At 34.5% G+C, this 23,259-nt stretch overlaps 1 protein-coding gene across 2 annotated transcripts in view; it reads left to right on the top strand.

Moving 5' to 3' along the window:
- LRRC74B (leucine rich repeat containing 74B) overlaps positions 1 to 23,259 on the top strand; it is a 346,726-nt gene that overhangs the window by 91,475 nt on the left and 231,992 nt on the right. For both annotated transcript variants that reach the window (XM_044068362.1, XM_044068361.1), the window contains exon 5: positions 3,905 to 4,111. In XM_044068362.1, coding sequence (XP_043924297.1) covers positions 3,905 to 4,111 — 207 coding nt within the window. The remainder of the gene's footprint in view (positions 1 to 3,904; positions 4,112 to 23,259) is intronic.

The following is a 23,259-nucleotide window of genomic DNA, read 5'->3' as shown; positions in this document are numbered from 1 at the left end:
TTTGCAACACAAACTTCTTGTATAAATCAGTTTGATATTCAAAGGACATATCATTCGTTACAAAATTCCAGCTGGCTGTTCGGACACTTGCTCATATCATCACAAACACAAATAAATACAACTATTTAAATAATGAAATAAAAACATGTAATTACCATTTCCAATACTATATCTTAAGCTGAAAGTATAAATGTGGTTCTGTTTAAATCTAAACAAGAATTTGAATATAATCACAAGGATAAAGAATTAAAAGTCCATAAAATAAATATCACTGTTTTAAAGCTGTCATTTCTAAAATCTTTTGAAATGGATGAAGTCTTTAGATTAGTAGCGGTGCATGCATTTAATACATGCACTTTTTTCTTCTTGGCATCTAATGCATCCTTAGCACCCCCTCCCCTCAGTCCCTTAACACCAAAGTGTTTGAAGCTTGTACAACATATTGCATCTATACCAAGCATGATTAGTCTTAAAAAACTGTGGTCCTGTTTTATTTAAAAACAGTTTATTTTAAATTCCTACTGTTAGATATGTTTAGAAATGTATAAATGCATGTGCACATCTATTTGCTAGTTAGATGCATATACAGGTCTGTAGCTATAATATATGTAGGAGTAATATAGTCAGTTAGATGCATGTATTTCTGTTTTCTAGCATACATATATTAAAGGGTTAAACTGTTCTTAGCTGAAAGCAAGGAAAAAAAACAAATAAATAAAGTGGTGTTCATTCATGCAATGTAACATGAAGTCCAGTACAGATTGAGACAAGCTGAATGTTCAGTGTCTGGAACATGCTTCAAGGACTACAGATAAGGATCCAGGTGCGAGGAAAGAACTGTTACGTAATTCACCTTGAAACAAAAACACAAAAGAGCATTATTAACAGACTGCATGACATCAAGTGATTGGGTATCCAAAGACAGTTTTCACACAGACCAGAAAAGACTCACCAAATACCAAAGTAATGACTTTGGAAGTTCCCAAAAGACTGCTTTCATAAGAATGTATATATGTGAGATGTAATCTGATTTCTAGGGAGATCTGTTAGAGCTGTTTCATGGAGAACGTCATTTATGCTGTATTGAAAAAAAAAACAGAAGACATTAAACCCTGCAAGCTAAACAGACAGTTATTTTAATAGTTATTGTGCACAGTTTAAAAGGTTAATAATCTGCAAAGTTTATCTGCAGTCATTACACTTTGGTTTTCCACAAGGTATGTAGCATTTAGACTATCATTCTGCACATCAAAACATCTACATTTAATTTATCACCTACAGCTTTTATTAACAAACACTGGCACATACTTTATTCAGTATTGTTTTTACTGTTACTAATAAAACGTATAAAACCACTTGGTCAGGCTTAGATGTACTAGACATAAATAGCTGTGTAGTTCATAGGTTCATAGGTAGGTACTAGGCTATCGGCCCTGGGGCCTATACAAGCCCAACCAAAAAGGTACCCTGGCTTTTGCCACCCAAGAAAATTATTTTCCTGTGCCACTGTCGAGCAGAGCCACAGAGGTGATCCCCGGGGTGAATTTCCTATTTCCCATCCAATCATCAAGATTTTTCTTGAAGAGTGCTAATGAGGAGCTTTGTTTGATATAGGTATGTAGTTTATTCCAGGGTATGGGAACTCTCTGGGACAGGAATCTATCCCTCTGGCATGTTCTGTTTATTGTGGTGACAAGGTTTAGGTCCCTAGAGCGTGTAGCTCAGAGGGATTGGGATTTCTTTAAGTGGAGCATGTCCAACAGCTCTGGGTTTGACATAGCTTTGAATGTTAGGCAGAGATCACCTCTGAGTAGGCGATAGCATCTATGAGATATTATGAATAAATATAATATTAGTGTTTTATACAGATATAAGTTTCAAAAAGGTTGATTTTTGTGTTTATACTGTAAACACAAGGGAGGAGATATCAAGAACATGCTAGATAACAAGTATTATTAAATGCTTTTAGTACTCAAGTATTTTAAAATGGAACCTTTAAGACATTGATTTTTTGTTTTATGGCTTTGTAATACCCTATCTTCATATTTATAACTGCATTCTTACTTAAATTTAATGTGATCCACATTTGTACTTTTTTTGTTTAAGGTATTTGTATTGGTGCTATTAATTACGTGATTTTCATTACACTATTTAAACAACAGTATTAGTCATGTTCTCACGGTATGAAGAAGTCTTTCCTAGACAAAATCATAGAATGTGAGTCTAGAAGGTTTCCAGTATTTTTGGCTCTGCCATGTGTCAGTTTATTGTTTTTATAGTACTTTTATGTTACATTACATTACATATGTGTAATTGAAGAAATTTTCAGCTTTCTCCATCCATCTTGCTTTTTTGATTCTGAAGACTGTAACAGTGATACTCAGAACAGTATGTGCAAAGAGTGGAAAATATATGCATATTCTGAGATTATAGTATCTTGGAGTATTTCCATGAGGTACAACAATTTTAGAGGGTTTTTATCTCTTTCTCTCTCTCTCTCTATATATATATATATATATATATATATATATATATATATATATATATATTTATACTATACATGTATATTTGCACATATGTCTACTTTGATTCACTGAAAACTCATTTCACTGAATTTCAAAACACTCATACCAAATCACTGAAAGCTCAAAGCACTGAAAACTCTTTTCACCGAATCACATTCCACTGAATGTAAGCACTGTTGGGCAAATAAAATGTATATGCCATTTCCCCATTGTAGTGAGATCCTGGAGGTAGTATACATAGTTAGGGGGATATATATATAGCTAGATAGATATAGATATTATATAATGTGTATATATGTATATTACACACACACACACACACACACACACACACACACACACACACGTGTGTGTGTGTGTGTGTGTGTGTGTGTGTGTATATATATATATATATATATATATATATATATATATATATATATATATATATATATATATATATATATATATATATATGGTTTGCTATCATTATGTCGACGTGCATTTGCACGGCTATGAAGTATTCGAACATCAGATGTTCGAATACTTCATATTACGGCAGGTGACATGAGCGAAGGTTTGCATTGCGAATGAACTGTGCATTTGCAATTCTAACTTTCGGTCATGGGAGGGGATCGTGGTACAGTGCGGTTAGGGAAATGCATCCCTTTCCTCACTGTAGTGCGATCTCGGAGTTGGAATATTAAGTTAGGGGGTGTGGGGGGCACAGCCCCCCACAGGGGGGGTGCAGGGGGGCACAGCCCCCCTGCATAACTGTGTGTTCGGTTAGGTAGGTAGGTGATTATGGGAAGGGTGGGCGTGCTGTGTATCGCCGTAAATGTTGCAAGCGACATTTTCGACAATACACCCTTGTTTTCGAGTTTACTATTATTCGAAAATGTTCATTTTCGATGCATAAATTCGAAAATAAAGACATTATTTATTTTTACTTTCGAATTTATGATAGTAAACCTATATATATATATATATATATATATATATATATATATATATATATATATATATATATATTTATATAGATATATATTCTACATATGCATATACATTATATATATATATATATATATATATATATATATATATATATATATATATATATGTATATATATACATATACATATACATATAACAAGAATAGATATAGGTGACTGACAGATATAGAGCAGAACAATCCCCACATCAGGAGAGTTTAGAAGGTAAGCTCCCCTGCAGAATTGCTTTAAGAGTATCAATGTGACTTTTAGAATTCACTGTTATTGATTAGTCTTGCACTTAACTCTTTGCAATGTGAGGACTTACATTATTAAGGCTCACATATTTGATAGGGACCCTTGACGTACATAATTATTCAAGTCACTAACATACACAATATTTGGCAGATGTCGACTTATCGGAAAACAAGCTTGAAAAGAAAGGTGCCATGGCCATTGCTTCCATGCTGCTGGAGAACACTGCTCTAGTGAAGGTCACCCTATCGGGAAATGAGTTTGATGATAATGCTGCAGAGTATCTCGCTGAAGCCATTATGAGTAATCATAAGGTGGAATCAATGGATCTAAGCCACAATTTGCTAGCAGAACGAGCAGGTGAGAAGATAAGATGGAGCATGGCCATATAATATTTTTTTCTTTTACTATTAATGTGCTTGTTTACACAAATATATTGTCAAATGCTATGTAGAAATTTTGAGCATATACAAGTAAGCCATGCATTTTTGAAAAAATGAGATATATCATTTTATGCCGATAATTGCTTCAGCTGTCCTGTGCTCAATAGGTAATTAAAGCTCCCTGTATCCCTTCAATCTAAGTTATCATAATCATAATCAGAAAAGTTATCATAATCAGAAAAAACTTTTAGTTTGTTTACTGAAATTAATATACTTATATACAGTGATTTTGCAGCAGTTTCTCCCTAACCAGTTTCACTTAATTGCAGCTGTGAAGGCATGTAACCATGTTGCTAGCAATATTTTCCAACTTTGCCCTGCTTAAAGTGGAACCTAAAACCTCAGCCAAGGAGATGCATAGCACTGCTGGGCCAGTCCTGAGCCTTAGTAGCCACTATATGTCTTGATTATCTAAGAAATCATAAATCTTAAAAAGCCAGTAGCCAATTTATAGAGAAATTACTGACACAAAAATTATTGGACTTCATGCATGAAGTAGTTAGACAATCCTTCTGTTTAGCACAACAATACATAAGGGCATATCATCCAGGAAAAAAGTCATTATCCTCTTTATACAGTCCTAATTAGGCCAGTTATTAAATATAATGTCCCCTTTGAGATGTACTTTTCAAGATATATTAAATAATCTTAAAGGGACCGTAAGTTCCTAATCAAGAAGTATGTTGGTCCAAAGTCCTTGCATTACCAGGAAAGGCTTGAATTGCTATTGCTTTACTCAGTTTCTTATAGGTTCTTGCATGGTGATCTATGATTTACATTTCATGTCATTAGGGACCCTGTCGTCCTTAACCTCCTGTATGTTCATAAGTGAAATAGATTCAATAGTACCAGAACTATGGACTTAAATAAAACACACTAGAGAGGCATATATATTATTTAACATCTACCCCCACCTCTGCAGAAAACTTGTTTTACAAATTATACAAAGTGACACCTGTGTGTCCTTCAAATTAAACATTGGCGATTGGCTGGGTACCCATAAATCTCCTCTGAGACTGCCCTGCTTTGTCCTTCTTGAGCAGGGACTACAACATGAAGATGGCTATTATTAAGGTATAAATAGTCCTGTGACTCAACTACCTTCTATTTTCTGTGCTTCTGTGATAACAAAAATAAATACATTTTAAAGTCCTGTAAAACATCTAGAGCTGCTCAAACTAAAAACTCAATAAAAAAATGAAAAATAATTGAAAATCCATCAGAAAGATAATCACAAAATGTAAACAAGGACTAGCATCAGATGGCAGTGACAACCACAAATCTCTCTTTATTTCCATTAAGAAATAGAAATAATGTCCAGCAGCAAGCTAATCCAAAATGGCATTACTGTCCCTGACCCTAAAGACACAAGTAACATACTTGCTGACAGATTTTATACTAACGTGAATCCAGAAGGAGTCACTAAAATTTTGCAAACCACCATGTACCAGATTTGATCATCCTTGAACAGGTTATAACTGTACTTTCTAAAACTAGAAACTTCATAAAATGTTGATATTAAAAGCCTCTTACAACTGTACTGATGTCAGTCTGCCTTTGTCAAGAGTAGATCATGTCTACTTAACTAAGTAAATTTCTTTAAAAAAATCAAAGGGGCAGTAGACAGCAGTTAGTCAGTCCACTTAGAATATCAGAACCTGGCCAAGGCTTTCAACACTATACTCAACACCATACTGATCACCATACTCCATGCCGTTTATGTAAACAAATTAAACAACCTAAAGGTAGACTTCTATATGGTAAGATGGATTGCAAACTGACTTAAAGATGGAACCCAGACCATTAAATGGTGTGTTGTCACTTCAGAAAGTAACAGTGGAGGACCACAGGGCTCAGTACTGGGATCTCTCCTTTTTAGCATATGCTTTCTCACACCACAAACCCAGACATATAGTTGATCAAATTTGCAGATAACTATAACCTGGATGTAATGATCCTTTCCCCACATAAACAAAATAACTTTAGCAAGAACTAAACCTTTAACCTTTTAAGCCAATAGTGTACTAAGAAAGGTCTGAAATATGTGCATATTGTCTCCCTTGTTGGTCATCTCTTCATTTACAAATTACAGTATGACAGGTATGCCATTCCATCCATCCATCCATCCATCCATCCATCCATCCATCCATCCATCCATCTTCAACCCCCTTTCCATATGGACACCTTAATGACGGATCTTTCTTTCATTTTGATAAGTTGATAAGTGGACTGGTTGACATATCCTTTTAAGCCATGACCTAAGTACCATAGTCCAAGACACAAACATAAATTTATAGATAGACTAAAGAATACACAAAAGTTGTACAAAACACAATGACAAAGTAGAGACAATACATTTGTATATTGTTTACAGTTAGAAATGTAAGTGGTATTATTATTTACAGTATGTACAATTAAGGTAGCCATTCAACCAGTGGTCATTTGTTAAAAGCATGTTTTTAAAAGAAAGATGTGATTACTGCATGAGCTGCAATGAGTAGACATTGTCACAGATGCAAGAACATCTGTTATCCTTAAACAGTTGTTCTTCTAGCTTATTTCTATGCAATTGAAGTGGATCTTACTGCCTCTTTTCTTCTCCTTTGACCACCAAATCATTCTGTCCAGCCTAACAGATTTATAAAAATATCTCATCCAGGTACTACTCTGTCCTACTGATTATATTATACTTTCACAGGACAAATTGCTCCACAAATATGTGTATGGATCTGAACCTCAACAAACACATAAATAAAACATGACAGGATGGATTTATCACACAGCAGTTGACTCTTCTCTGGAAAAAAATGCCTTTACAGGTAAAACAGAGTGACACCCTTGTATCCTTCAACACACTAGCCTTGACACCCCCAAATCTATTCCTGGCATTGACATGTTTTGTCCTCTTGGAAGTGGGAGGCAGGTATATCTTGAAAGTGGTATATCCAGCAAGACACAAATGGTCTCTAGATGTACTTGCCTTATAATTCATATGACCTTGTGATGATCAACCCATGCATTACTTTGTGTGTTTCTGTTTGTTTTTACAAGCATCATTTAGTTAATTTACTCTGATATGTTTAGCTTAGCAGTACAGTTGAAAGCTTTGCAACATCCTTCTGATGGTAGACTAGCTCTTTTCCTTTAGGACTACATTTATACCCATCCTTCTTTTTTTAATTTTATTTGTTTCTTGACAAGGTAAAGCTGTGGGACACAACTGTCCTTGTTCATGGAGTAACCTGGGAGTACTGTCTGGCTAACTAACTTGGTGAATCACATAGCAGCAAGCAGATGAAGAAGGAGTCAAACCCTGTATTATAAGAAACAAATCATTACGTAGTCAGTGCCTTATTCTTCTATCCTAACTGTTAAACTTTTGTTTTATATAAGTCTAGAGTTTCAAAAACATTTATTAAATCAGCAAAACTGGTATCATAAGAAACATTGATAATCATACCTCTCAATCTGCAGACACTGAAAATAGTAACATGTGAATGGTATCACATTGTAGTACAGTTGTGTTACACAGTTTAATGAAATGTAAATTGCCTTTTTGCAAATAAAGTACATTTGCTTATGCAGAGTGTATAGGAATCACATAAACTATTGACATTACATCCAGCATTTTAGATCCTCTTACAAATTCAACAACTTTCAGTTTTCAGAGATCCTTCTCATTACTTAAATTCTGAGCATTACAGCAAATATAAAATGGGTAAATGCAGGATCTGTCAGTAAATATACAAGTTTGGATGGAGCTTTTCAGACAAACTGTACTAAATACACTATAGTCTCCATGGATTGACTCTATCGTCCCCATCATTCTCCTCACTTGGGTGAACAAATCTTACTGTTGTAACTGGTACAGTGTACTTCATGCCACACATGCATAACAATTGTAAAAGGTTGTTGTGTCTTTTGGCTTTTCCCAGTTAGGGGTCGCCACAGCGGAACTCCAGTCCGCTAATGATTGGTAGTTGATTTTTACGTGCCGAGTTACCAGCCCTGACACACAACCTTCAACGAAGGTACATCCATTCACACATGTCTGCACGCAGAAGACGCTCTAGCTGAGAATCGAACTGAACAGCGTCTTACTGTGAGGCGACAACGCTACCGCAGCACCAATACCGCGGGTAACAATTGTAAAAGGTAACTTTGTCATTTTCTTTTTCTTCCATATAACATTACCTGCTTTCTTTGTGTTACCCTAATCCAAAGGACTCCTTCACTCTAGTCATGTATCCTGTCCTGCCAGGACATTACTGCATGTAATTAAAAAAAATCTTGTGTGTCAGTAAATGCATTAACACAGGAGAAAAGAAAAAAATTAAAAAATTGTGGCAGGACACAGTTGTACAAGTCTGTTTAAAGTGAGAGGGTCAGTTGATCCCCCTTGCCCTATGTTTCCATTAATTAAATACATTAATATCATCTTTGACAGTGCAGTATTAGAAAATGATACACACTAGTTACATAGTAAACTTGCTCATGTTATATAAACACATACTGAATAAAAATAATATTCACATTTGTAAAATAACACTGGTTATTCCTGTAGCAAACAGAGGTGGAAGGAGTAAAACCTCATATTGTAAGAAGCATTTTCATTTGGAGTCCGATTGAAGAGATGATAAAATCGGCAATAAAAGGAGAGTAGTATTGCTAAATTGAATTCATCCTGAATTCTTAGTGAGTACCTTCACATGGTATATCCTCTCTCTCTCTCTCTTTATATATATATATATATATATATATATATATATATATATATATAAAATGGACATAGGTAGGTTAAAAAACAAACAAAAAAAAGACAGCTGGGTGCACAAGTCTCAGGATAAAAAACTCCCCAGTCCTGGTATGTGCACTGGTGCCAGGACTGGAAAGAATGACAGTGTATAATCTTTAAAGCACAGAAACATTCCTACAATGGGGTTAGGCCAGGGTAAGGGAGAGGATGGCTCCCATGATGTAGAAGGAAGGAGTAGTCCACAAAAACTGACAGGCCAAAAAAGAGCTATAAAGATGATAGAGTGCACTACTGAGGATAAGGAAAAAAATATGTATTGTTACCATTATGCAAGAAGTCAAAAGCATCAAATGCAAATTTGTGTTCACTAATTCAACAGATCTATGAAAAACATATAGGCAAAGAATATTTGGACCACTTGAAAAAAGAAGCAACAAAGTGTAAAAATATATGGAATAAAACTTAGAGATTTTTGAAAGGTATAATCTACTGCCAATCATTAGCGGACCGGAGTTCCACTGTGGCAACTGGGAAAAGCCGAAAGACAAACAAAAACAAATAAAAAACAAATAAAAAAAGAAACATGGACATGGGAACAAAAAAAAAGATCTGATATGATGCAATAGTAATGCAATGAGAAAGCCAAACTAATCAATACAAAAATGCAGCTCCAAAGACATTTGAAGAGAAATACAGGCAAAGGTACCCAGAAATGAAAACTTTCACTACACAAAAACTAAGATTATAAAGGGGTAGCGTAGAACAGAAGATTAGTAAAGCAGAAGTTAAACAAATAAAAGCTGAAGTTATGTAATACGTGTGAAGTGAATAATTTAGTGTAAAAGGTTTAATACAGGCTGTGTCACAGCATGATGGAACAATGAGTCTGCAAAGTAAGAAGAAACAGGTGGAGTAAGAGACACCTGAAGAAGAGATAGGGACATGAGAAAGGAAAAGAGATTTAATACGTTGCAATATTTATGCAAAGGAGTAAATAAAAACTAACCAGTGCAAAAAAGCAACACCAAAGATATTTAAAGAGAAATACAGACAAAATCATCTGAATATGGAAAATTTTACAATACAGAAAATAAGAAAACAATGGGGGAAGTAGAAAAGAGGATTAGTAATGGGAAATTTAAAGAAATAGAAACTGAAGTTATAGATTACCTGCAAAGTGAAGGATTTAGTGAATAAAATCCAACACTGGTAATATCACAGCATGATGGAACAATGAGTCCTGAAATTAAGGAGAAACAGGTGGAATGGGAAGCATCTGATCGCTTGCCACATCAAAATACTCTGGAGCATACCTCTCAACTGTACAGAATTTCACAGAATGTTCAGATTTTTGCTTCATATTTTTGGTCTATTTTTCATAAAATTGTGGTTTTCTAGCAAATTAGTGGCAAATCAGTAAAGATTAATGTTAGAAAATAATGACAGACATTTGAGTCTCAAGACTCCATACCCTTCAGAAAATTAATGCTAATACAAAACATGTTATTCTATCAACTTTTTAAGTTTGTAATAGCAATATTTAAAAATTGCCCCTATTTTTGGGCCTTAGTCCCACTTTTATTGATGGCTTTGTCAGGTTTCTTGGTGTAAGAGGTTGAGAGGTATGCTCTGGAGCCTTCAGTAGGAAACCAGTGTAAAAGTTCAGTTGGAGTTGCTTAGCAAGGGAAGGCACAGGAAACAGTGGCAACTCTGACACAGTCAATGCTGTGGTGTGATAGGCCAGTGAGTTCTCATATGAAAGAGCAATGGATGACACAGGATGCAGCTGAAATTTATATGGCACAGGAAAATGTTCTGGAACTTTATGTAGAATACCCACAGGAAACAAAAAGCAAAGAATGTGCCATCAGTATAGAAGAAAATGATCTAAGGGAAGAGTTGCTTGATTTAATTGAGATGACTAGACATATTAAAATCAATGAAAGAAATAGATTACAGAAAGTCAATAAGACCCAAAATATTAGAAGTCTGATAAAACAGATGAACACAGCAATCAAGACTATTAACAGAAATCCATGTCATATAACATAAGTAAGTAGAATATGTTACTGTGCAACTAAATTAGTAACAGATAAAGTCATACCACAAAAACTGAGAGCAATAAGGGAAAGGAATGGAAGACATCAAATGCCACCATGGTAGTGTCACTTGTACGACAGGAAGCATCAAATAGAGAAAACTATAGAGCAATTAAGACAAGAATTGTCACTGTTAGAAGAGTATAGAAGAGAAAACAGATCAACAAAACTCTTAGAAAGATAGACATGATAAAAACAATGAGCAGTATTAGAACAGACAAGGATCTATTGTACACTATTGCAAATAAACTAAAGATATCAACACAGTCAGTAAAACGTAGAAGATATTCAGATAAATATAAAGGAAAAGTACAAAATAGGCAGTTCATTGATGACCCAGAAATGTTTTATAGAGAACTGAGAAACAAAGCAAAAAGAAGAGAAACACCAGCAAAACAAAAGTACATTTTGGAGAAATATCTACGAAGACCCTGTGGAATATAACAAAGATGCTGAATGGATAGAAGAAGTATAAGAAACAGTTAAGAAGTTGAAATATACAGTATATGAAATCTGATGAAGTAATGGCCAGAGAATTTTAAACAAAATTAAGAAAAGCTCCTAAATGGAAAATCCCAGGCCCAGATGCAATACCTAACTTCTGGCAAAAGGTATTAATATCTTTACACGAAGATTTAGCCCTGAGTAAGAACTACTTATTTGTACATTCCAAACAGACACCAACCTGGTTAGCAACAGAAAAAAGATACTCCTCCTTAACAGCGAACCTGCAAGCTGTCCAAACAGCTACAGATCAATAACTTGCCTTCTGATGATGTATAAACTGTATACTGGAATTGATGCCGATGGAGATTATATTCATCTAGAAGAAAACTCAATTGTGGCAATAGAACAAAGGGTTTACAAAAGAAAATCATATGGAACAAAGGATCATTTGTTGTTAAATAAAATCATAATGGAGAATTATAAAAAGGTTAAGAATCTAAGTAAGACATGGATATATTTCAAAAAAGCATTTGACAGCATTCCACATTCATGTGTAAGGGAGTGCTTACAGATGTGTAAGATATTTATCAATTACATTATGGTGACCTTAAAGCAGTGGCAATCCACTTTGCAGCTAAGCCATTGATAAAGGACAAATTATTATCCCAGGGATAAAATCTCAAAGGAAGATATTTCATGGTGACTTTGTCATTGCTGATCTTTTGTCTTGCCCTTAACCCATTAAGCTGTCTACTTAATAAATTTTAGGTCATGGTTATAATTTGGCTCCCAGAAAACATCTGTGTGCAAAGACTTCTCATTTCCTTTTGTGGATGATTTAAAACTGTATTGTTCATCAGATGAGGAGTTGAAAGCACAACTGCAAGTGTTTAAAACTTTCTCAAATTATATCAGAATGCAATTTTGTCTTGATAAATGTGTAAGAGTAACAGTTAAAGCAGGAGAGCTGCAGTAATAAGAAAATATCAGTCTGGGACAGGAGTGTGATATGAAGGAATTTGAACAGGAGGAAGTGTATAAATATTTGGGAATTGATGAAGGATCGACAGTAAAACATGAACAAATGCAAACAAATCTCATTAAGGAATATGTTAGAAGATTAAAATGAATACTGAAAACAGCCCTGACATATAATAACAAAGTTCAAGCTATAAACAAATTTGCTCTTCCTTTTCTAATCAGTATGTTTAGGGTGATTGATTGGCCCAAAAGGTATTGGATCAGTTGGAGAGGAAAACAAGAAAAATGCTTTATGCTTATCAAATGATATATACAAATCAGTGTATACCAAGATTATATATTCTGTGTTCTGAAGTAGGTATGGGCCTATTCTAAACTGATTACATGTATAGATCTGCAATAGTAGGACTGCATACATATCTGATGACCACCAGATCCAAACATAGTGAAAGCTTTACAGCATGAGAAGGAGAAGTCTAAGATGACTTCCCTGCTTAGTTTAACTGAAGCATATCAGTGTCAAGCAGGAATGGAAAAAAGACCAGAAGTAGATAAAAATCAGGCAACAACTGAATGTGTCAAAAAACAAAAGAAAGAATATGAGGAGAAAGATCAGATGAGAAGGCAAGAAATGTGGAAAAGACATAAATATAGTTGCAAGTACATAAAACTCCTAGAACAACCTCATGTCAATCAGAATCTGACACACAAATGGTTAAGAAGAGATTAATTTAAATCAAAAGATGAAAGGTTATTATTGGTGGCCCAGGACAGTGGACTACATTCATGTTTTCACGTCATGTATTCACGCACCTACCTGCATGTCTTTAGACATCACTCAACCACGGGGAGGACATGTAGACTCCACACAGAAGGTGCTCCAGCCGGGAATCGAACAGGAGAACCTCTTACTGTGAGGTGACAATGCTAACCACTGCACCACCTCAGTCATTACTAACAGTTCAAAAAACAAATGTGAGAAAATCAGATACAGTAATCCATGAAAAAAGTGCAAAAGTAGAAATGATCATTGAAATTGCTACACCTAGTGATTATAGTGTCTTGCATATAGAGAGACACAGAATCATATAAAGCACCAGGATTTGCAGGCAGAAATGAGGACAACGTGGAAGAAAGATACCCAGACAGTTATAGCAGTAGTAGGAATAATGGGTCTCATAAAAAGAATTTACAGTCATATTTTGATATGCTACTGATAGATGTCTGGGATCTCTTCTGTGTCCCTACTGGACAGAGGCACAGTAAACTAACCTCAAAAGGGCTATCTTCTGTGACCTACTATACAGAGGCACAGTCAACTAATCTAAAAGGGTGGCGAAACACACTCTGGCTAGGCTTATAAATTCCCTAGGGCAGATAACCTAGTATCAACCTATGAACTTATATGAACTGCAGAAGGAACTACTTCTGGGCACATTGTGGGTGCTGCGAAGAGCACTTTTAGCTAACATCAAAGATTGAAACAATACTAATTTCCTGAACTTTAATTTATACTTTGACTTAGGAATAGGGTCCATTCCTTTCATGGTACTAGAAAACCAAAAGACTTGGAGAAATTGAACCGAGTTCTAACTGAGTGTTGAGATTTTTTCTTGGTGATTGTGTTCTAGTCTTTGTTAAAGTCAACTAAAATAATTGTTTACTGGGTGTTGTTACTAACCATACCTCTCAACTTTACAGATTTTCACAGTGTTCAGATTTTTGCCACATATTTTTGGTCCATTTCTCATAAAATTGTGGTTTTCTGGCAAATCATTAACAAATCACTGAGGGTTGAAGTCAAAATATAGTGACAGAAATTTGAGTTTCAGGCTTCATACCTTTCATAAAAATTCATGCTAATGCACACTCTGTCATTCTGTCAGTTTTCTAAGTTATATGTGCAATATTTAAAAAAAGTCCCTATTTTTGGGCCTTTGTCCCCCCGTTTTTGATAGCTTTGTCCAGATTTCTTGCTCTAAAAGGTTAAGAGGTATGTTACTAACTCTCCAAAGTACTATATCTTCCACTGTAAGGATATTACTTGTCTGGGATACATAAAGAGCAATGAAGCAGATGCTTTTATAGTTGTTAAGTTAGAGGAAGGAAATAATTAACTTAACATTATTGAACTGTGTGATGGTGTATTGTAAGGGCTAAGCTGAAGTGTTTTAGGGTAAAAAATTATCCCACCCCCTCTTCGTTTACCTTTCCTATCAGCACAGAGTATACTGCAGCTTGGAGGAAGTTTATCTTCATCTCTGATTTCTGCTTTTAGGCAGGCATCAGTTATGGAAAGGGTGTCTGCAGAGTGGTCAAAAATCCATTCATGCAGGAACGTGAGTTTATTGTTTATACTTAAACTGATACATTCTAGAGGAGCTTTACCTTGTGGTTTGGAATATGAGTAGGCTAAGTTGTTTCTTGGACCACTGTTAGGCGAATGTCCCACAGTGAAGTATTATACGTGGTAGAATGTGGATGGACTTAAAACATGTTGGACTTCTAGTAATGTGGGTAGTGTGGGTTGTGTTTTAACCAGTTTCAGGTAAGTAACCTCGAAAAGATGAATGTTGGTGTAGTTCTGTAGAATAAGGAAAATTTTTACTCATCACGGCATATGTCTCAACGGTTTAGATTTTCATAGAATGTCCAGATTTTTGCCTCATATTTTTTGTCTGTGCCTCATAAAATGTGTTGTTTTCTCACAACCTACTGAGGATTGTCTAAGTTTATAAGGGCAGTTTTTTAAATGTGTTCCTATTTTTGGGCCTTTGTCATCATCCCCCCATCAATATCTTGTGCAAATGTAAAACTGGAAGTTGTGATGATGTAAAGAGTGGTAGGATGTTAAGTATGAGAAAGACAGTAGTATGGTTGCTCTTTGAGAACAAAAATGATTAAATAAAGTTATTGAAAAAGACTGATAGAGAATAAGGTACAGCATGTGTTTGTATGTTGCTATGTTGCAAGGGTTTGGATGATAGAGTGAGTCATAAATCATTGTAAGTTAGTGTGTGTAGGGAATATTATGAGTGTGTTGTTGTGATGATTTAGTTTGGAGTGGTTTTTGTGGCTTTAAGTGGTGAGTCACAGTAAGTAAATCTGTTTGGGGAGGGTTAGTTATAAAAAAGGACTCTGGGAGGTAATGGGAATTGAGGGTGATAGTGGAGCAAAGTGGAATTCACCTTCAGTTTCTCTGCTAAAGTCAGTCAATATTTCAAATATCATTTGTTCCAAGTAGAAGACCAAGTTTTGTTTGAAATAATTTGGATGATCTGGAAATTAGATAATACCAGTAAAAAGTTACATACATTAAGAACAACACAGTTTCACAACTGGTAATCTATAAAAATGAAATTTGGAGTGGGTTTTGAAACCAAATAAAATCCAGCATATCATTAAGCATGGCTTTAAATACTTTTGAGAGGAAATTTTTATACCACAGATACCCAGAAGATTCACTCATCATGTGCCAAGTTGAAATTTAGAGCTGTGGTGAAGTAAGGTCTTATTACCAGCTAATTTGTATGTCTCTGAATTGTATTTACTACCACTGATCTGCATGTCACAATAGTAAGTTGCTGCTTGTATAGGCAAAGGCATCCCCCAGTCACACACACACACACACACACACACACACACACACACACACACACACACACACACACACACACACACTACATAAACACACACATACACACCATAGTCCCTGTACCTACCCCTGACTTGTCTGCTCTTTCATAGTCCTCCTACCTCTTGATCCCTGTCCTGAAGTCAGTATTATTAGGGCACTGAAGTAGTGCATGTTTCCCTGCCGCCTAGTGTTTCCTGACTCCCCCGATCCCTGTCCTGAAGTCAGCACTATTAAGGCATTGAAATTTTGCGTGTTTCCCTGCTGCCTAGTGTTTCCTGCCACCCCCTGATCCCCATACTGCTGTCAGATCCATTGCAACACTTGCATTTAACAGTATTTCCTAGTGTCTAGTGAATTCCCCCTCCCCCAGTCCCAGTACTGTTGTCCATGCCAATCCCCCTACCCTGATCCCTGTAGTGATGTCCATGTTGTTGTGGCATTTTGCTGATGTGTTCCCCTGGTATCTAATGCCTCTCCCTACCTCCTGATCTCTGTACCATGGTCATGGCAAGCAGTTGAACATTGTCTTTTGACCATGTTCAGTACCACAACACAGTGACATATATGCCTTTTTGGATGAGGTTTGGGACAGAGAGAGAAAATGGCTAATTAGCATATGCCTCTCCTTGGAATGTCTCATTAGCATTTAGCATGACCTCAGGGATAGCCCAACACACTGATGCATGTTTTTATGCTAGAGCACCATGCAGCACCAAGTTAGGGCACTTGCTGAATTGGGAAAATGTACCACGACATCTATATGGAGATGTATACATCAATGCACCTTAATGAATCCCAGTCTCAGTGTGGGACAGTCATCATAAAGAAAATATAGGCTAGATTTATTTAGAAACTGTTTATGACTTGAGTAGAAAGAAAAAGTCTCAATTGCAGTTTTTTTTTAGGGATACCATTATAGAGAAAGTGAAAATAAACATCAGTGCCATCCACAAAGGTATGGCACCACAACTAAGATTAGTTTAGGAATCCCTCATAATTAAATATTGTAAGAAAGGTTCAGTGTAAAGACTGAAAAGGTATAGGGAAGAAGGACAACGTTGATGGGTACCATTTTCATGGGGAATAATTCACATTAAATACAATTAATACAGAGCCAGGTAGATGGAAGATGAATGGGAACCTTTTGAGCAGAGTTAATAAAAACAAAAATAGGAGAATATAAAGCTCTCCACAAACAAAAATAAAAGGTTGTAGTTAACCTTGTTGTATGGTTTAGCAGCATCTATGGTTAGTACAAAAATAGGGTCAGAATGTTGATGTATATGAAAAGTGCAAAGAAGAATACTTTAGTCTATGTGTGTGGTTTTTAAGAATCCAGACCAGAAAAGTGAAGGAAAAAGAGGATCACCTTTTTAAATCAATTACCTAGTACAGTGGCATAAGCTTCTATATTAATATTTATCAAATTAGTTGGATAGGGATTATTGGGTTTGAGAGAATCAATGTGGGTTTTATTTGTGTAGGAAGATGTTAACTGGTTGAAATACAAATATGATACACCTTCTAAAATAATGTACTTAACAACTTAACAAAAAAATATAGTATCTGTAGTGTGTAGGCACAGTACGCCTTACTAAATTTATTGATATTGACAGCCAAAAAAGATTTGGCAAGAAAATGGAAATCAAAATCTAACCCAGTTGTAAATGAAATACTGAATATTGTAAAGAAGATAAAAGAAGTGAACGTGTGGTCTTTAGAAAAGGGAAGGAGAAATTTACAAAAAAAATAAATGGAATTTGTAAGAACAATGCATGCACAATGCTGTTAAGGACAAGGAGGAGAACTTAAGGGATGGCAAGAACTGAGAAATATATGTAGTGATGGGGTGAATAAAAATTGTTAAAAAGTAAAAATATATCTGTACTGCATGAAAATAACAACATAATGCTATTATTGTTCGCTTTATTTTCTCCTACTGTACAGCTACCCATGGCACTTTTTAAAATGTCATGTTGAATAAAGATGTTAAAAATGGTTTGAGCTGCTTTCAGCCAATTGTTTAAAAAATCAGAAATATAGCCACCTGGTTCTGGTAATTTGTGTGGTTTAATTGTTTTAATAGCACTGATATTTCACTCTAATCAGAGTATACTGAAGGAGGTTCAGAGAGCTTTGGATTATAAAAGTAGTGCTTCTGATCACTTATATAACTCACACTTGAAAAACACTTATACAGTTCATGGGTGGTGCTAGCAAAAACATTTAGAACTAATTTCCTATCTTTACTTATTCTATTAACTTCAAAGATAAGAGTCATTGTGAGGCCTTTAAAGCTGAAGTGTGTTAGCTGAAATGAATATTAACATTGTCTATAAATAAGTATGTAATTTATTAATCCATTATAAGACTATAATTTGAAATTAATTTATTCTCTAATGATTTTATTTTATCATTTGCGGCATCTTTTTTGTTTGTTCTCAGTATTCCCTCAGTTTGGTCTGAAAGATGTCCAAAGTTTATCTAAACTGGGATAGGAAAAAGAAATGTTAATTTGTCTAACAATTGACTGATATTATTAACAGTATGGGAGTTTTCCATTACAGATATGAAGACCAGTTAGACCTTTGTCAGAAGCATTATTAAAATTGCAGAAATTGGCATAAGGCTTTGTTTGAGAATGATTGCAAAACAACAGCTTAACTAGGGAATAATGGTTATTTAAAACAATCAGATCTGTACCATGATTTGTGCAAAGGAATGAAAACTGGGTTTCATCAGGGAACAAAAATTCTAAAGGGCTCAGCCAAGGTGTGTTTTGTCAAGTATGAATTTAGAAGTGTTACCAGAAGTGTATCTAGGGTGGGGTGAAGGGATTAGCTGTCGAGGAAACAAGGTTTTAGGCAGCATAAGAAGATCTTTTTTTTGAGTTGCTTCTTATGTAAGCCTCTCCATATGAGGGGAGCACCAGATTGGGGAGAGCCCCCTTTTTTGCTGTTATGCCTGTATGATGGAATGACATAGACCTGGCATTCCTTCCTTCTGTCCTGTGGAGGAGTACAGTATCAAAGTATACTTTTTTTTTTTGCTCTTCAACTTTAGTGTTAAGAGGCTCCAGATCAGGGAATAACATTGGGCACTAGATGAGACAGTTACAGCTCCGAGTGTTAAAAATAGGAACTTGTATCTTTGATTTTCTGTTTTTTATTTTCATTAATCACTGAAATCATATCTCCAGTTATGTTTAAATAATAGTTACTAATTTTTTTATAAGAGATAATGTTGAACTAACAGACTCAATATGCTAGGTTTCACAAGCAGAGATAACTTAATAGCAGTACAATAAAATGTCTGTAAAGCATTTGACACAACACTACTAATAGATGTTGATTTCTTAACTAAAATATATATTCCTAATTATTTTTAATATTGCTTACTGCAGCTACAGCTGGATCCACTTTATCTGTAAAGCCTCCCTTCCCCTCACAGTTATGTAATGTGTGTATCTTGATTTGAAAAATAAATGAAAGTGAGCTGCCTTTTGTGAAGTATTTGAACCATTACAATTCTAAAAAAATGAGCACCATATTGAGAGTTTAGAGCTCAATATATTTAAATGCAAAGGAATAGATATGGTTTAAAATATAAGCTGACATAGACTGTAAGAAAATAAAGTGCCCAAATGTCTTTGCATAAACAGCTGTACATATATTTCATTTTTCAAGATACTAAAAGGCAACAACATTTAAAAAAAATAAAATAACATTTTGCTTAACAACATCAATGGTAATAATAACATTCAAATCCAAAAAGGGATCTGAAGTCTTGGATAATTTAACAGCCAGGTAATCCAAGGGCTGTGTAACAAGTGTGATATTTAAATAGACAGCTGGAATATATTTTAGTAATTCAAAACAAACAGGGAATACTTAGTGCAGTATGTTATAAAGGAAACCCCTTAGTTAGTAAGAGAAATAGTAAAATTACTCCTCATTCACTGTAAGCTATCTGAGACCTGGGGCTAACTAATGCATTAATAGCAAGATGTCTCATTACAAGGATATTGCACTACTAAAAAAGAACACTAGGGGCAGATTCCAAAAGAATTCCTCTCAGTGCAAGTCTGCCCTGTCTACAAAAAACTTGGTGTCAATTTAAGTGACTTATGTCAGCATAAGGCCTGTCTTTAAACAGGTTTACACCAGGGATTAGATTTCAAAAGACCTGCTCAGAGCCATCTCTGTTTAAGGTGTCACTTACACTGAGAACAGGTCTTTTGGAATCAGGACCCAGGAAATGACAAGTCTTAAAAAGTTCAGCATATACATATATCAAAATAAACTCTTAAATGTTTGAAATAGGAGTGCATGCAAAACACCAGCTAACAGAATTTAAAGACGTTATTGTATTGTTAATTTAATATTGTATCATTAATTTAATCTAAATTTCTGATACATCATAACTAGAGACTGTGGGTTAGAAAATATGATATGCTAAAGTAGTATTATCATCCAAAAATAAAAAGAATAAAGCTAGTTTAAATAAAAGCTCAAGTCTGCAACAAAAAATATAATACAGAAACACCATTTTCTTTTTAAATAAGCTCCGCAATGCAATCTTATATTTAAGTTTCCATTTAATAGTTAAAAATTATAAAGTTCAAGTTGTCAATGAAAATGCTACTGAATGCATTAAAAGGTGTAAATATGTTAATACTTTTCCTTCTCTCAGAACAAAATTGCAAAAATGCATTTAAATAAAAAACACAATGTTATATTAAATAATTCACCCAATAAATATGGGAAACATAAAGGGAAACAGACCCATGATTGTATCTCAAAGTATTAAATGTTGTGCTTAGAGACCACAGCAATAGGATATAGAATTATTAATTAATTATTCTATAAATAGAAATAGTAATGTTTTAAGATGGCTGTTATCATGTTGGTGTTTTTGAACAAAATATACATTTTTTTCACAGACAGAACTGAAACATCATTACCTTACCACAATTTTGCTACTCTAATAAATAGGGTTTTATAGTCTGATAATCCATGGGGTCTGTATTTAAAGTATCAAATGTCTGTTAAAGACATGTATGTATTTTCATGAGCACCTACATTGTGAAACAATAATAATGCTATTTCCTGCACTATTGCCCCCATAAAGTCATTTTGAACAAGTTTGCTAATAAATTTGAAAAATTCAAGGGTATATTTTATTTACCTTTCAGGTATGTGCACATATTTTTTCTTTTGTTCATTAATATCATGAACAGAAAGCACTGACATATTTATTTGTATCCTTAAAACCAACAGCAAACAAATAACTCAAAAGACTTAAAAATAAAATAAATGCTGAATTAGTACAGTAAAACAAGCAAATTTATTAGGACACTAAGCCAGTAGTTAGCGCTTCCGTCTCCTTAAATGGAAACGTCTTCAGACTAAGGCTTCAACACTTCATTTAGCATTTAAATACACATCAACCTGTCACATGACATCAATTTTAAAAAACTAATCACATAACATCAATTTTAAAAACTAATCACATGACATCAATTTTAAAATCTAACTTAGTGTTTTAACTCCTTCCTTCTCAAATACATTGCAAATTCCTCCCTGTTATTTAGTCCTGGGGGAAAGCATGCATTTAACCTCACTTGCCAACAATATTCTAGCCAATCTAACTCTTCCTCGACATTAATTATGTTATATTAATTCCTTAAAACATCTAATACTATGCACTTAAAATTAACTTTACATTTCTTTTCTATATAATGTTTGCTCATAGCATTTTTATGTCTCCATGTATGATTGCATAATTGCGTTCATAGATCCTTCTACACAACTCCCTTTTTGTTCTTCGCATATAGAATGATCTACAATCAAAACACATTAATAAATAAACTACATTTTTTAACTTTGCAACATTAATAAATAAACTGCATTTTTTAACTTTACAAGTAAATCTTCCGGGAACCTGTACTAATACTTTTCCAACTTCCAGTTCATTGCCTTCAGTATACAGACATTGGCAATAATTACAGTTGAAACACTTCACCATTCCTTTTTTGTTCAACTGATTTTGGCCTGTTATTAATGTATTTTAAATGTAGATTATTCTATGTGGGAAGAACAAAAAGGGAGTTGTATAGAAGGATTTATGAACGCAATTATGCAATCATACATGGAGACATAAAAAATGCTATGAGCAAACATTATATAGAAAAGAAATGTAAAGTTAATTTTAAGTGCATAGTATTAGATGTTTTAAGGAATGAATATAACATAATTAATGTCGAGAAAGGAAGGGTTGGGCTATATTATTGTTGGCAAGTGAGGTTAAATGTTTCCCCAGACTAAATAACAATAACAGGCAATGTATTGTGAATTATAAGGAAGGAGGGTTAAAACACTGTTAGTTTTTTTTAAAATTATGAGGCTATGTGATTAGTTTTTTAAAACTGATATCATGTGACAGGTTGATGTGTATTTAAATGCTAAATGAAGTGTTGAAGCCTTAGTCTGAATAAGTCTCCGATTAAGGAGACGAAAGTGCTAACTATTGACTTTGTGTCCTAATAAATTTGCTTGTTTTACTGAACTGATACAGCATTTATTTTATTTTTAAGTATTTATTTGTATATCTGACATTTGGTTACCAGGAAAGTCTGACTGGGTAAGAACCCCATTTTCGATGGAGGCCCAGGGAGAAAAACTTCAATACAAAGAGAAAAAGAAAAAATATATTTTACATAATAAACAACAGAAAATAAAGCCAATTTACAGATGAAACCCAGAAAAGACAAATACATACATTACACATGGGAAGAATAACAAGCATAACTAACATGCAAGTATTTCTACAAGAAAAGTAACAATTATACCTGCATGCATACATTTTTATAGAAAGTTATCAAGTATGGTAGATAGGATATTTGCTGTAAGCTTTTATAGCCAACAAAACACTGTCAATAAGTATTTGTTTTCTACTGAGTCTGAATACTTACATTCCTGATCAATTAACCATACTTTCTTTCTAGCTATATTTCTGCCAGTTAGTGCATATGATTAAGGTTGTAAGCTATTCTTTTTCCTATTGTGCATGGTTTGATTCCTTTAGCCCCCATTTGCCTACTGTGAGACTCTGAGGAAGTCACTTAAACAGAAAGTGTCCTAGGT

The sequence above is a fragment of the Protopterus annectens genome, chromosome 4.part0 (genome assembly GCF_019279795.1).
Source record: "Protopterus annectens isolate FY-2018-M chromosome 4.part0, PAN1.0, whole genome shotgun sequence".
Classification (NCBI taxonomy): domain Eukaryota; kingdom Metazoa; phylum Chordata; order Ceratodontiformes; family Protopteridae; genus Protopterus; species Protopterus annectens.
This window is presented reverse-complemented; position numbering and strand designations above follow the sequence as displayed.